Source organism: Leiobunum rupestre, chromosome 1 (assembly GCF_980474605.1).
Source record: "Leiobunum rupestre chromosome 1, qqLeiRupe1.1.hap1, whole genome shotgun sequence".
Classification (NCBI taxonomy): Eukaryota; Metazoa; Arthropoda; class Arachnida; order Opiliones; family Sclerosomatidae; genus Leiobunum; species Leiobunum rupestre.
The window spans coordinates 63,477,888-63,490,735 of NC_143384.1; the positions used below are offsets into that span (position 1 = coordinate 63,477,888).

General features: G+C 37.1%; 3 protein-coding genes across 3 annotated transcripts; all 3 read left to right on the forward strand.

The window, feature by feature from the left end:
• Window positions 1–2,314: 2,314 nt before the first annotated feature.
• On the forward strand, window positions 2,315–3,022 carry LOC149964408 (uncharacterized). Its single transcript, XM_090167234.1, has one exon. The coding sequence runs from the start codon at window positions 2,315–2,317 to the stop codon at window positions 3,020–3,022; it is 708 nt and encodes a 235-aa protein (XP_090023360.1).
• A 51-nt stretch (window positions 3,023–3,073) lies between these two features.
• Window positions 3,074–3,663, forward strand: LOC149964409 (uncharacterized). The gene is made up of 2 exons (XM_090167242.1): window positions 3,074–3,279; window positions 3,327–3,663. The coding sequence occupies exons 1-2, from the start codon at window positions 3,074–3,076 to the stop codon at window positions 3,661–3,663; spliced, it is 543 nt and encodes a 180-aa protein (XP_090023368.1).
• A 5,997-nt stretch (window positions 3,664–9,660) lies between these two features.
• LOC149964410 (uncharacterized) lies at window positions 9,661–11,970 on the forward strand. Its single transcript, XM_090167250.1, has 4 exons — window positions 9,661–9,763; window positions 9,852–9,990; window positions 10,490–10,728; window positions 11,674–11,970. The coding sequence occupies exons 2-4, from the start codon at window positions 9,975–9,977 to the stop codon at window positions 11,968–11,970; spliced, it is 552 nt and encodes a 183-aa protein (XP_090023376.1). The 5' UTR covers window positions 9,661–9,763; window positions 9,852–9,974.
• Window positions 11,971–12,848: the final 878 nt, after the last annotated feature.

Sequence of the window (12,848 nt, forward strand, 5' to 3'; positions counted from 1 at the left end):
TAGATCAAGTCGACATTACGGTTACCAGGGCTCAAGTAACCATTCACGTAATCGAATTTCGTCTGCTGCAGTACTCAATACAGTCGTAGATTCGAAGCAATGTATCTTTTGCGAGAACTCATCCCACAAGTCAGAGTCGTGTGACATCGTTCCAGTTCAACGGAAGAGAGACATCATCAGAGAGCAAAGAAGATGCTACATCTGTAGGAAGACCTTGCATGCCACAGGGAACTGTCGATCAAAGAATCCCATCTGTAAAGGCTGGACAGGTGTCAGATTTATAGCCCGGTGTACCCGGTAAGATTTAAACCACACCACCAGAGGCCTGTCATCATTATGCCCTACGCCAGCGTCACAGACCCGGACAGGCGGCAAAACCAGCATGGGTAGCAGAACCCCACTACTGATGGTCGCGCCCTTGACGCAAGCCACTCAACCCAGCAGAAGGTGATCTGTAAAGGCTGTGGAAAGAAGCACCATATCGTCCTCTGTGAACGAAACTTAGATTCTTCCAAAGTCAACAACGAAATCACGGAGACAACGAAACCCAATGAAGTTACGGAAATTACTACACTTTCAACAATCACACCGGAGGTCACGCCGAACCAGGTCATACTACTTCAAATGGCCCAAGCGAAGATTCACGGGGTCAACGGCGCATTCCGAAAAGTACGATGTCTAATTGACGGTGGGGCCCATCGTACGTTCGTCAAAGAAGAGATTTCCCGGCGATTGAAGCTACCTGCGGTCGGAGAAGTGCTGAATATATACAGCTTTGGGAATCCAATTCCACAAAAGGTCAATAGCCGAAGAGTGAAGGTTATTATGGAGAATCTACGCGATTCGTCTCGAAGAATCGAGATAGAAGCCCTGGAGACGCCGCATATTTGCAGTGCAGTAATATCAATACCAGAGCAAGGAGCGTTAGCGGAGCTGAGGCGGCGTGGATTAGAGCTTGCAGACGAAGAAGACGAATGGGGAGGTGACGATTCCAAGCTTGGATTTCTGATCGGATGTGACTTATCAATGGCAAATTCGGACAGGAAGAATCGAGCGATTGGATGTGGCACTTGTAGCATCAGAAACTTTATTCGGATGGTCACTTCAAGGACCAACTACTGCTTCCTCCATGAGCGTCGCAGTATATACCGTCGTGACCATGTCAGTGGGAGTTGCGGAAAGTGAAGCCATGCTATCAAAACAAATACAAGCATTCTGGGAACTTGATTCGCTGGGAATCCGAGATGACGGAACCGTCAGTAATAATGACGTGAGTACCCTTAAGAACTTTGAAGGCACTTTAACCTTTAATGGCGAAAGGTACGAAGTCCGACTGCCTTGGAACGAACACCGAGAGAAACTTGGAAGCAATTACATCGTTGCCAAGAAAAGAACGGAAAATCTTAATAAGCGACTACGAACATATTTTACTCGGGAAATATGAAGCCGTTCTACGAGAGCAAGAGCAGTTAGGAATTATCGAAGAGGTAAAAGGCGATTTATGGAACACTAATAATCCAACGTATTATTTACCCCATCATGCAGTCGTTCGAATGGATAAAGAAACAACAAAATTCCGGATCGTATATGACGGATCGTTACATGAACCTGGGCTACTATCATTGAACCAATGTCTATTCGCTGGACCGAATCTTAATCCAGATCTATTGACGGTACTCATACGCTTTCGGAGGTTCAAGATAGCATTTACGGCAGACATTGAAAAGGCGTTCTTGATGGTATCATTGGCCCCCAACGACAGAGACGCAGTCAGGTTTTTATGGTTTGACAATCCTTGGGACTCAGAGCTGAAGACATAACGATTAGCTCGTGTTCCTTTCGGTGTGACATCAAGTCCCTTTATTTTGTCAGCAACCATCCAATATCACTTGCGTAAAAATCAAGATAAGTATCCGGAAGTCTGTCAATCGCTCGAAGACAGCCTGTATGTAGACGACCTTCTATCTGGAGAAACCGAAGTGGACCATGCTTATCAGACGTCGGTAAAAATGAAGAATTTGATGAGCACCGCTGGAATGAACTTAGAAAATGGCGAAGCAATTCGTCTGAGCTGCAAGAGAAATGGAATAAAGATACTCGGACTGGTAGCATACATTTCTCCAACAACAACGAATCTCCAGAAGTCCTCAACGTCTTGGGCTTAACATGGAAACCTGAATAAGATATCTTGGTTTTAGACCTAAGCTCACTCCTTGAATTCATAACGGCACGAGACAATACGAAGAGAGCAGTTCTCCAATGCGTCGCACGTATCTTCGATCCAATTGGTCTAATTTCGCCGTTTATCGTACGTATGAAAATTCTCTTTCAACAAATTTGGCAACTTGGACTTTCGTGGGACACAGATTTACCGCCTGAAGTTGCCAAAACCTTCCAAACATGGCTCTACGAACTACCGACACTACATCGATTAAGTATACATCGCCATTATTATCTTGTAAAATCGGATGCTTCGATCGCTCAACTTGAACTACATGTCTTTTGTGATGCAATTGAAGCAGCCTATGCGGCAGTTGCCCATGTGCGACACGTTCTTCACAACGGCACAGCGAAGGTCTCATTAATCGCCTCGAAAACCAGGGTTTCTCCGCTAAAGAGACTCACCTTGCCACGTCTTGAACTAATGGCTGCTGTTCTCGGAGCCCGATTGGTGAAGTATCTAAAAATGAACTTTCCTAATCTTACCTGTATTCGTTTATGGACAGATTCAAGTATTACGCTTTTCTGGATAAGGGGTTCTGCAAGTAAATGGAAACCCTTTGTTGGAAATCGGGTTTCCGAGATACAGAGCCTTACCGAGCCAAGAGTTTGGAATCATGTAAAAGGAAAAGAAAATCCCGCAGATCTACCGACGAGGGGTATGAAAGTCGAAGACATAATCAGTAGTCGTATCTGGTGGGAAGGACCAACATGGCTCACAGCGGACTCAAGTACCTGGCCTGTCAGCACTAATGTTGAATCAATGATTCCTGGGGTGGAAGACGAGTTACGACCGACCTGAACCAACGTGACGCAAGCTAGCATTTCCGTAGAACCAGAACAGCGCAATATTATGGATCTCCACCGTTACAGTTCCTTCAGTAAGGTAAAAAGAACCGCTTCATGGGTTCTACGATTCCAGAGTTTTCTCCAGCGGAAGGAGCCCAAACATTTCCTTCCTTTGACGGCGGAAGAATTGGAAAAGGGGGAGAAAGTCTTAATACGTCAAGCGCAATTTCAGGACTTCAAGGAAGAAATTCAACTTATAGCATTAGGACGGCGAGTATCAACTGAACCAAAACTATTCTCGCTCAATCCTATCTTAGATCAAGATGGTCTTTTCGTCTTGGTGGTAGATTTTCGTACAACGAAAAGCATCCGTACATCTTAATGGGCAAGAATCGTTTATCTGAACTAATAATAGTATATTACCACAATAGACTTATGCACTCTGGACTAAGAGATACGCTTATGGACATCAGAGAGAAATTCTGGATAACTCGTGGAAGACAAGTGGCAAAGGTTATTCTTCATAAATGCGTCAAATGCAAACGTTTCACGGCCAAGGCTGCAACTGTTGACGTTGCCCCTCTACCCAGCTTCAGGGTCATTGAAACTCCACCGTTCAACCGCACTGGCGTCGATTTCGCCGGACCGTTTTAAGTCAAGAAGCAAATCAGTACTACAAAGGCGTACATAGTACTCTTCACCTGTTCCGTCACCAGAGCAGTGCACCTGGAATTGGTAAGTGAGCAATCAACGAACAGTTTCTTGATGTCGCTGCGAAGATTTATTTCCAGACGTGGAATACCAAGCCTTATGTTTTCTGATAATTCAAAGACGTTTAAAAAGGCAGAACAAGACCTACGAGCCATTTGGAAAAATTTGAAGAGCCCTGAAGTTCTGAAGTTTATTGGAGGTAAAAATATAACGTGGAGATATATTACTGATCGTGCAAGCTGGAGGGGAGGGTTTTATGAGTGATTGGTAAGATCCGTCAAGCTAGCATTGAAGAAAGTCTTCCGAAATGCCGTATTGAAATATGAAGAGCTGAGATAGAGGCAATCCTGAATTCGAGGCCACTGACGTTCCAGTATAATGATCCGAATGAACCATCACCGCTAACACCTGGTCATCTACTCGTGGGCCAGAGAATCATCTCGATACCATCGCAAACATTTCCGACCAATAATTCAGCAGTCGCAACCCAGAAGGCGTTAACCAGACGATTGAGATTTCAACAAAACCTTCTTGATAAGTACTGGACTCGATGGAGAAGGGAGTACATCCTGGAGCTTCGTTCAGCCAACCTCTTTGATAATCCACGTCACTCGATTACGCTCAAAGTTAACGATCTGGTGCTCATTTACGAAGACAAGCTTCCGAGATCCATTTGGAAGAAGGGGAACGTCCACGAACTCATCACGGGGCGAGATTGTAAGATTCGAGTCTGCATCGTAAAAATCGGAAACGGACAATATCTTCGTCGTCCACTTCAGCTCTTGTTTCCGTTCGAAGTCCGAGATCATTTAAGTGAAGGATGAGCTGTCCTCATCGGCGGGTAATGATTTAAATTATTTTTATCGTCATTATTTTCGCCTAAATCGGTCTCCTTAGGAATTTGGTATTCTGCGAGTCGCCCGTCAGTCATGCTTGTTTAGGTTTCATCATGGTTCTTAGAATATTACCATTTTAGAATTTGTTACGTGCTGGGCTTGAAGTTTCAGGAATTGTTCTATTGTATTACTTTAATTCAGAAAGAGTAGTTAATTTGTAACAAAACACTGTCTTTAAATGGGGTAAAATGTAAATGAATGCACCCTTAGATCCCAAATGTTACCTTACAATCAGTTAAACAAATTTTAGTATGCTAAATTTAATAGCATGTCACTGACTAACTTGATTTCTTGCATTTGCGTTCTGGAATTACCAGACAGGATATGTGAAATGTAAAGGATAGTAGAGCGTTCCTTGGTAGACTTGAATACGAAACTTAAATCTAACTCGTTGTATATTCAGCAGCTTAAGTCATTGGAAGACGAAGTAATAACAATAGTGTATTAAAAATTTAATTTTGAAATTAAGGAAACTTAGTGAACTAGTAATTGTAGTTACATGTTTTCATTGACCAAAGACAAATTTCGTTTTGGCATTAGCTGTAATGAAATAACAATTTTAGTGGGTATGGTTTCATAATTCCATTATTTTATTTTGTACACAAAGAGTTCTTACAAAGGATGTACTTCAAACCGAAAACCCCATGGATTATGGAAAGGTAACAGGTCACAGAAACGGCTCCGGAATGATAGGATTCTTAGTACGTAATGTGAGTATTCTTTCTTAACTTCGACATGAATTACGTATATATACAGAACGTAACGTATTAGTTTGTGAAAAATTCAGGGCTAAATTCTATGGGTCCCAATGAGTAAAAATGTCCCATGAACATGGGTCCTATATTACTTCCGTTCAGAGATATGGGCTTCCATGAATGAACTGCGAAAAGGGGGGCACTGCTTTAACACATTTTTCTTCCCTGACATGATGAGTTGTTTTTATCAGTGAAGGAATGTTTTTCATAACAAGTTTCAACCTTTCAATTTTGTGCGTTTAAAAGTAATATAAGTATGATTAGGGATATCAGCTTAAAGTAGTGATACTTTTTTCGTCCCGATCGATTTTAGTTATCAATATTAAAGATACAAAGGAATTTATTTGGAATTTTCTAATCAGGTCTGTAGTTGATATAGTACATTTTTCTAATAAAAAATAAAGAGTGGAAAAGTTCTAAAAGCCCATATATTGTACCAAAAGCAGATTACTTAGAAGGTGACGCACACTATACATATTATCGTATCGCCAACAGTTGCTGGTACCAAACCAACACTACAATTGTCGACACTGTTTAGGGGAAAATGGGGCCAATACCACCAACCCGGTTCTTACACCGTTCAACTTATTGTATAGCAGAACATGGAAAGTCATTCTGACGTCACGGCATACCTCATCTGGTTAGCACACTCGAGTCGCAGCAATAGGAACCGGGTTCGATCCTAGCTTGTGGCACTGTGTGAAAAAATCGGTACAACTCCTTCTGCGTTGAGTTTGCAAGTTCTCTTCCCACTGGCTTAAGGGGTTTCCCCTTCTATAAAACCTGTTGAGGTTAACGTAAAACTATGTGTAGGGGGCTATTGGCAGACGATCTACGGGTATTCTTTCCGTAGCGGTATTTTCCCGCCGGTGTTTAAGCCGACTTTATAGCGGTTTTGCCGCTATTAAAAAGAGTTCAATGAATTTATGTCGTAAAATTCGCTATATCTTTAAAATTTACTTTCTTTAATTAATTATTATTTCAATAAAAGTTTTATTAATTATGTAAATTATTATTAGTTAAATTTGTATTTATAAAAGACAATTTGATCTCGTATTCCAATACTCTCATATTATTGGTTGTAAATGCCGTCGCTCTTAAATTGTAGAGTTTTCATTTTGCAATAAAAAAGTAAGGTAACATAATATAACGGAAGTTTATACTTTGTAAATTTCATTATAAAATTTTGATTGTTAGGTTTTTGAAAATTATTCATCATGGCTGAGGAAAAGGATAAACAACCTAAAACGCAAGAAAGAGATAATGATCGTGGCGTAGCACCTTTCCCTGTAGTTCCAGATGTGCATAAAGCTATAAAAGAATTTGATGGTGGTTTTTTTCTAAGTTGAAGATTGTGATTAAAGGAAAGCGGTAATAGAACATTTGATAATCACTGGCAATCTGAATTCACTTTTGGAAAATATGAAAATTCTGTGCAGTGAACTAGACGTTCAACTTAAAGATGTTTGGGGAACATATTCTACATTTATTTTCTTATGGTCAGATTTTTTATTGCAATTTAGTTATTGAACTGTTAGGAAATCTCGAAAACAATCAATTAGAAGAAAATAAAATTGTGTTCACAATACATTTACTTGGAATGAGGTTTATCGATGTTGTAGCGCAGTTAAGAATTAGTAATCCCTCTTCAACTGAAGAAGGGCAATGTGATATACCTAATATTCAAGCTAGGATTATTCGGCATTGGAAAACTGACAGACTGTGTTCAATTATATAGATTAGGGTTACGTTTCTTATAGAAGCATTGAAATTAAAAAATATACCGGAAATAAGTTTATATAAAATCATATGACTGTGCATAATAATATTATCTTCGTAGATTTTCAATGTATTCCTTAAGGAAAGTTATTGGAGCAGTTGGGGTTGCTTATCTGACTTCAAACGCTTTTCATATAGCACTGTAACTGAATTTTAAATTCTTGGAGCTCATCCTCTTTTCTCATAATTTTATCATTAGATTGCAAGAGTAGATCATTTCTAACCACATAAGCAATGTTATCTAAGCATGATGCGTTTGCAATTATACATTCATTTACTTCTATAGGTGCTAAGTTTGTTTGAATTGATTTAGACTTTAGTAGTTTGATGGTTAAGTCACTCTGGTCTTGAATTTTTCTGCTTTTGATGAAGTTATAATGCCTCATCATCAACTAAGGATTCATAAAACCATTAGTCTCTAAAAAAATTGGTCAATAAGTTTGTCACTTTGGTTGATATTTTATTGAGAGCTAGTAACATAGTGACGTCATCACAAGAATAAAATGTCCGTCTAGCGAGGCGCTGTCAAAGGCTACGTGTGACGCGTTAGCAAGCGGACGCAAATCTGTGACGAAGCCCGTAATGCAGTAAAACGTTTACCTGTGAAGAATAAACATACATACAATAAGCATACATTTAGAAGGTGGACGATACTAAATTTTCACATAAATGATATTGTGTAGATTATTTGGCTTATTCCCGGGGGTTCCCGGTTTAGCGCAATGTAGCTGAAATGTAAGTGATCAAATAATAATGAACTGATTCCCCTGAAACTGCTAATTTGATATAGTCTCCATATTTATAATTTTTTTTCTATAAATAATTATTAAATTTTAAGCAATGACATCTTCTTCCATAAATTGGCGTAGCGAAAGTAACCACAGTATACACGTTTTATAACGTTTGTCTCTACCTTTCTATGTAATTGAGTTTTTAAAATATTATTATCATCGTTACACGAACAGTCATACGAATTTAAAAGAGCTATTTTTATTACTTCCAAAACCGTGGTGCTAACGCAATCCAAATAGCTTTGAAGTGTAAAAAACCATTAGTTAAATTGTTGTCTTTGTTGAAGATGCACCTCACTTGTCAGTAGCTGAGGCCTATCGTTTGCCTAGTATCTCCAGTTGGTAAATTAATATTAAAAAAATTATAACCATTCGTAGTTGAAGTTTTTATTTATCGTTTACCACCGTAATGTTATAGCTAATCGTTCCCCAGGAGAAATATTTTTTCTAAATGATATCCATTTTTAAAAATGAAAGAGCCAAACGTAGCCAGAAGCGTGTCATACTTTGAAGGTGCCATTCTGAAGTTAAGGTAGAAAATCTAGTTATCTTGAAGTCTCAATCCGTGTAGGAGGATGTGATATTTTCTATATTTTTCTGCTTTAGACTTATTTGTCTTAATTTATCTTTAATTTGTTCTTTTTCTTTTTCGTCTGGCTTACATGAACAATAGCAAAACCTTGTGCCATTCTTAGGTAGATCTAGGTCGGAGTTTGGATAAGAATTAATCACTTTATCTTTTTTTTATCCACAAACGATGATTATCCGAAAAATAAAATTATTTTTTGCATGTAAAATCCCTTTCTATCCGTGGATATTATCTATAAATAAACAGTTAACCGTAATTGTTATGGTTAATCGATATTTTGGCAGTTAATTTATCTGTTTTGCCTACCTCTATTCTTAGGCAATTATGCCTTTCTTTAGAGCAAATGCTAAAATAAATTATATATTACCTTTAGTTTTGTTTATATCTTGGATATAAACAACATGAGCTTTTGTATATTCCCTTCCCTTCGTAAATACCGTGCACCCAGTTTCAATCAATTACATTTTTTTTACTTATTAGCTTTAATGATATAATTACAAAGAACAAGTTAAGTAATAATAATCGTTAGACAAAAGCGAATAATTGTGGAAACCCAACAAACAGATGCGCGCGCACTCTTGGTCTCAAGTTTTTGGTGCCAGCTCTTCCTCCTAGTGTGAAATTGTCACTAGCGGCCACTTCGAATGTGGTTGAAGCCGATGCCGAAACTATTCAAACCAAGAAACAAGTTTTGTTGCCAGTGACAGCTTCAAGAATTTTTATTAGCAGCGTAAAAGGGTTATTGGTTTTTTTTGGGAGCCCATATCTCTAAAACCAAGCACTTTACATAAATGTGTACAATTGTTTTTCCCTTAATGTATCTACTCGTCAGTGAAAGGGTAGGTTTGAGGTGGCCCGCAAAGAGAGAAAGGCTTTTTTCAACCGAAAAATAAATTCGAATTTGGAAGCGTTCAAGCAAACGCATTTCGCCATAAAAAGAAGCAACAAACGTTTTGATATTTATTGCTACCATTCTTAAAAAACAATGAATTTTGGAACACCTTTACTGCATAACTTTCCTAAACGATGATGTATTGAACGTGAGTATAACATTTATATATATATTTAAAGGAATCCGACATAACTCTGTGCACAAGTTCTTTATCCAGTCAGCTTTTGGAGAACGTTGACTTTACGATTCCTTTTTGGGTTTATGTTTCAAAAATTTTGTCTACCAAACCAATTCGTATACAGAAACATTTTTTTGGGATTTTAGAAATTTTTTCAATACAGGTAAGTCACGCTTCATTAACCTCTCGCAGATCAACATCAACTTTTGTTAGAAATCTAGGGCAAAACTTTATTTTAAAATTTTCCTTAGATCTGGCTTATTCTTCTTTGCTCGTTACACATCATTGGAATCATTTTGATTTTTTTCAGTCTTACAAAAGGTCAAAAATGTAAGAAGATTAAATTTGTAACATGTCAAATTTACGCTCTTGGAATGCTTGTTCAAAAAGGTAAAATTTAAAAACCAGTAAATAATTTGAAATTTATGTTAAGATATCTTGTAAAAGCAACTAGGATTAAGTGATCTTTAAAGTGAGAGCTGTTAAACCTCATCTAAAGGCAAAGGCGCATAGCGTTTTTTTTTATTCAAAGAAAAAAGGGCTGATTGAGTCCGAGAAGACCGCGAGCCCGGCGAAGACACCATTTGAGTAATCAGGGCGAGATATGTGTATCGGCCACGCCAATGGTGGGATACGTGGGGACAGGGGTGAGGACACCCGTGGCGGAAGTATCCCGACCACCCGTTGGGGGATTGGTGGTCGTCCTCAAATGGCCATCCACAAACTCTGTTTCCCAGACGCCTGGGATTACAGTAGTGAGCCACTACTCCCGGCAGGCGCATAGCGTTATCAATTTTTAATTTTTTGGTGCTCCCCGGTCTTGCTTTCAGGCAGTTTTTAGTATTTTATTTAAAAAAGACAACCATCTATCTTACTGATATGTTTCCAGGCATAACGTTGGAAGGAATAATTTCGAAAAACAGGCGATATTCGTTGTTGCATAGAACGATTTGGACACACTGGATGTTTTCTTTGTACATCGTTTCTTTATTCTTCTCATTGGCATTGTTGTCAAGTCTCTCACTTCCAGATGCACTGCAGTTTATTGACACGCTGAAAGACGTTCTTAAAATACCGGATTTAAAAATTCGTCTGCCTCATGATTTCCCTTTGCGTTATCATTTAGAAGTAAGTTAATAGACTCTTTAAGCAGCTGTTAACAAATTCCAGATGCGTGTAGAAGTTTTTTTGATTAAGGTTTTGGAAAATCATAGGTCAAAATAAAAAATTGCCAATTGACTTCAAGATATATTTGGTAAATTCTCTAGAAAATTTAAATGCGCGGTTAATTTGGTAAATTCTCTAGAAAATTTAAATGCGCGGTTAATTTGGTAAATTCTCTAGAAAATTTAAATGCGCGGTTAATTTGGTAAATTCTCTAAATAATTTAAATGCGCGGTTAATTTGGAAAATTATCTAGAAAATTTAAAAGCGCGGTTAATTTGGTAAATTCTCTAGAAAATTTAAAAGCGCGGTTAATTTGGTAAATTCTCTAGAAAATTTAAAAGCGCGGTTAATTTGGTAAATTCTCTAGAAAATTTAAATGCGCGGTTAATTTGGTAAATTCTCTAGAAATTTAAAAGCGCGGTTAATTTGTTAAATTCTCTAGAAATTTAAAAGCGCGGTTAATTTGGTAAATTCTCTAGAAAATTTAAATGCGCGGTTAATTTGGTAAATTCTCTAGAAAATTTAAATGCGCGGTTAATTTGGTAAATTCTCTAGAAAATTTAAATGCGCGGTTAATTTGGTAAAGTTAATAAAATTGTTCTTCCAAGCTCACTTAAAATTTCTTTGCGATACATTGAAAAATTTCTGCCGTAGCTATAAAAAACTTATAGGCTCAACTATGATAAACTTTAATAAACCTTAAGTAAAATTTAAAATGAGTGTGTTTATAATATGTATTTAGAGCAAAATAAAATTTAAAAAGCATCTTATATTAATTATTTTGTTAGCTTAAACGTATTTAGAATTGAAGAAGAAAAAGAACCTTTTTCGATATGTAGAGCGAAAGGAAAATTTCACGATTAAAATGAAATTTCCAATACTTTGTTGAATCTTGTTCATATATAGGGATCGATAGACAATACTAAACAAGGAATCTGGAGAAAAGTTGTTGAATCAGATGGGCTGTTCAACATAGATGAACTTGATTTTTTTGAAGAAATGAAAATGTTCATAGAAGGGCGAACAATCGGTTTTCTGGATCCCGATACCATCATAATGATTACAAGTTTTATGAAAATATGCCAATCGGAATCTGTATATTTTCATTTGTCAGAGGAAATTGTCAATGCAGAATATTTTTACTTTTTGATAAGGAAGGGATTAAATGATATGATGGTCTATCAAAAATGGAAACATTTGTAAGTATTTAACTATACAAGTTTTGCTTAACGGCTTAAAGCATAAGAATTGCAATACCGTAACAATGCATCGGTTCTGAGAATTCAGAATCAGTCTGCCCGTTCTCGCAGAAATCCATTTATATGTTTTCGTTATTACTAAAATAAATACACATTAAATGTAATTAATATAAAATTGAAATAAGTACATATAAAATACACATTTTTAAGGTGGCATTTTGTTTTGAAATTAGGAAGGAATTAAAGTAAAAATTATTAATTTCCAACTAGGTTGGAAATTAATTTGGCAAACATTGTATTTTCAGATAGGAATCTTTATCTCTGCTTTGGTCAATTTATTGAAACTGAACTAATCGTCAACAAGCTGAAAGTGGTATGGTCTATATCAGAAGCTTAGCTTAAGACCTAATTAATCACAAATGAAGCTAAAAGCACTTTGTTGTAGAAAAAAATTATAAATAAATGCCATAAAGGGTCCAAATTTAAAATTAAATCCGACGTTACTGAAGAACTAACTTCGCTCTTTCAGGATGTTTACAAAACATTCAAATTGGGTTTTTTTCGGTATTTTATTAAAGACCTTCTTATTTTTAGATGCAGCCATTACGTGTCAGCTGGATTAAATTTGGCAGATTTGAAAAAAGAAATGGCACCATTTTCTTCGTGTCAATCTCTTTTTCAGCTAAAAGAACAAAAAAACGAGCTCAAACAATTGAAAATTATCGTATTACTTTTTCCTGGACTCATTTATTTGGTTGGTATTTTATTATCAACTTTTATTATAATAGAGGAGGTCTACCGTCGATCATTACCTAAAAGAACGACTAAATCGTGGATGTAGTTCAATATATATCTATTTCCTTATAATCGGGTTTAATGATG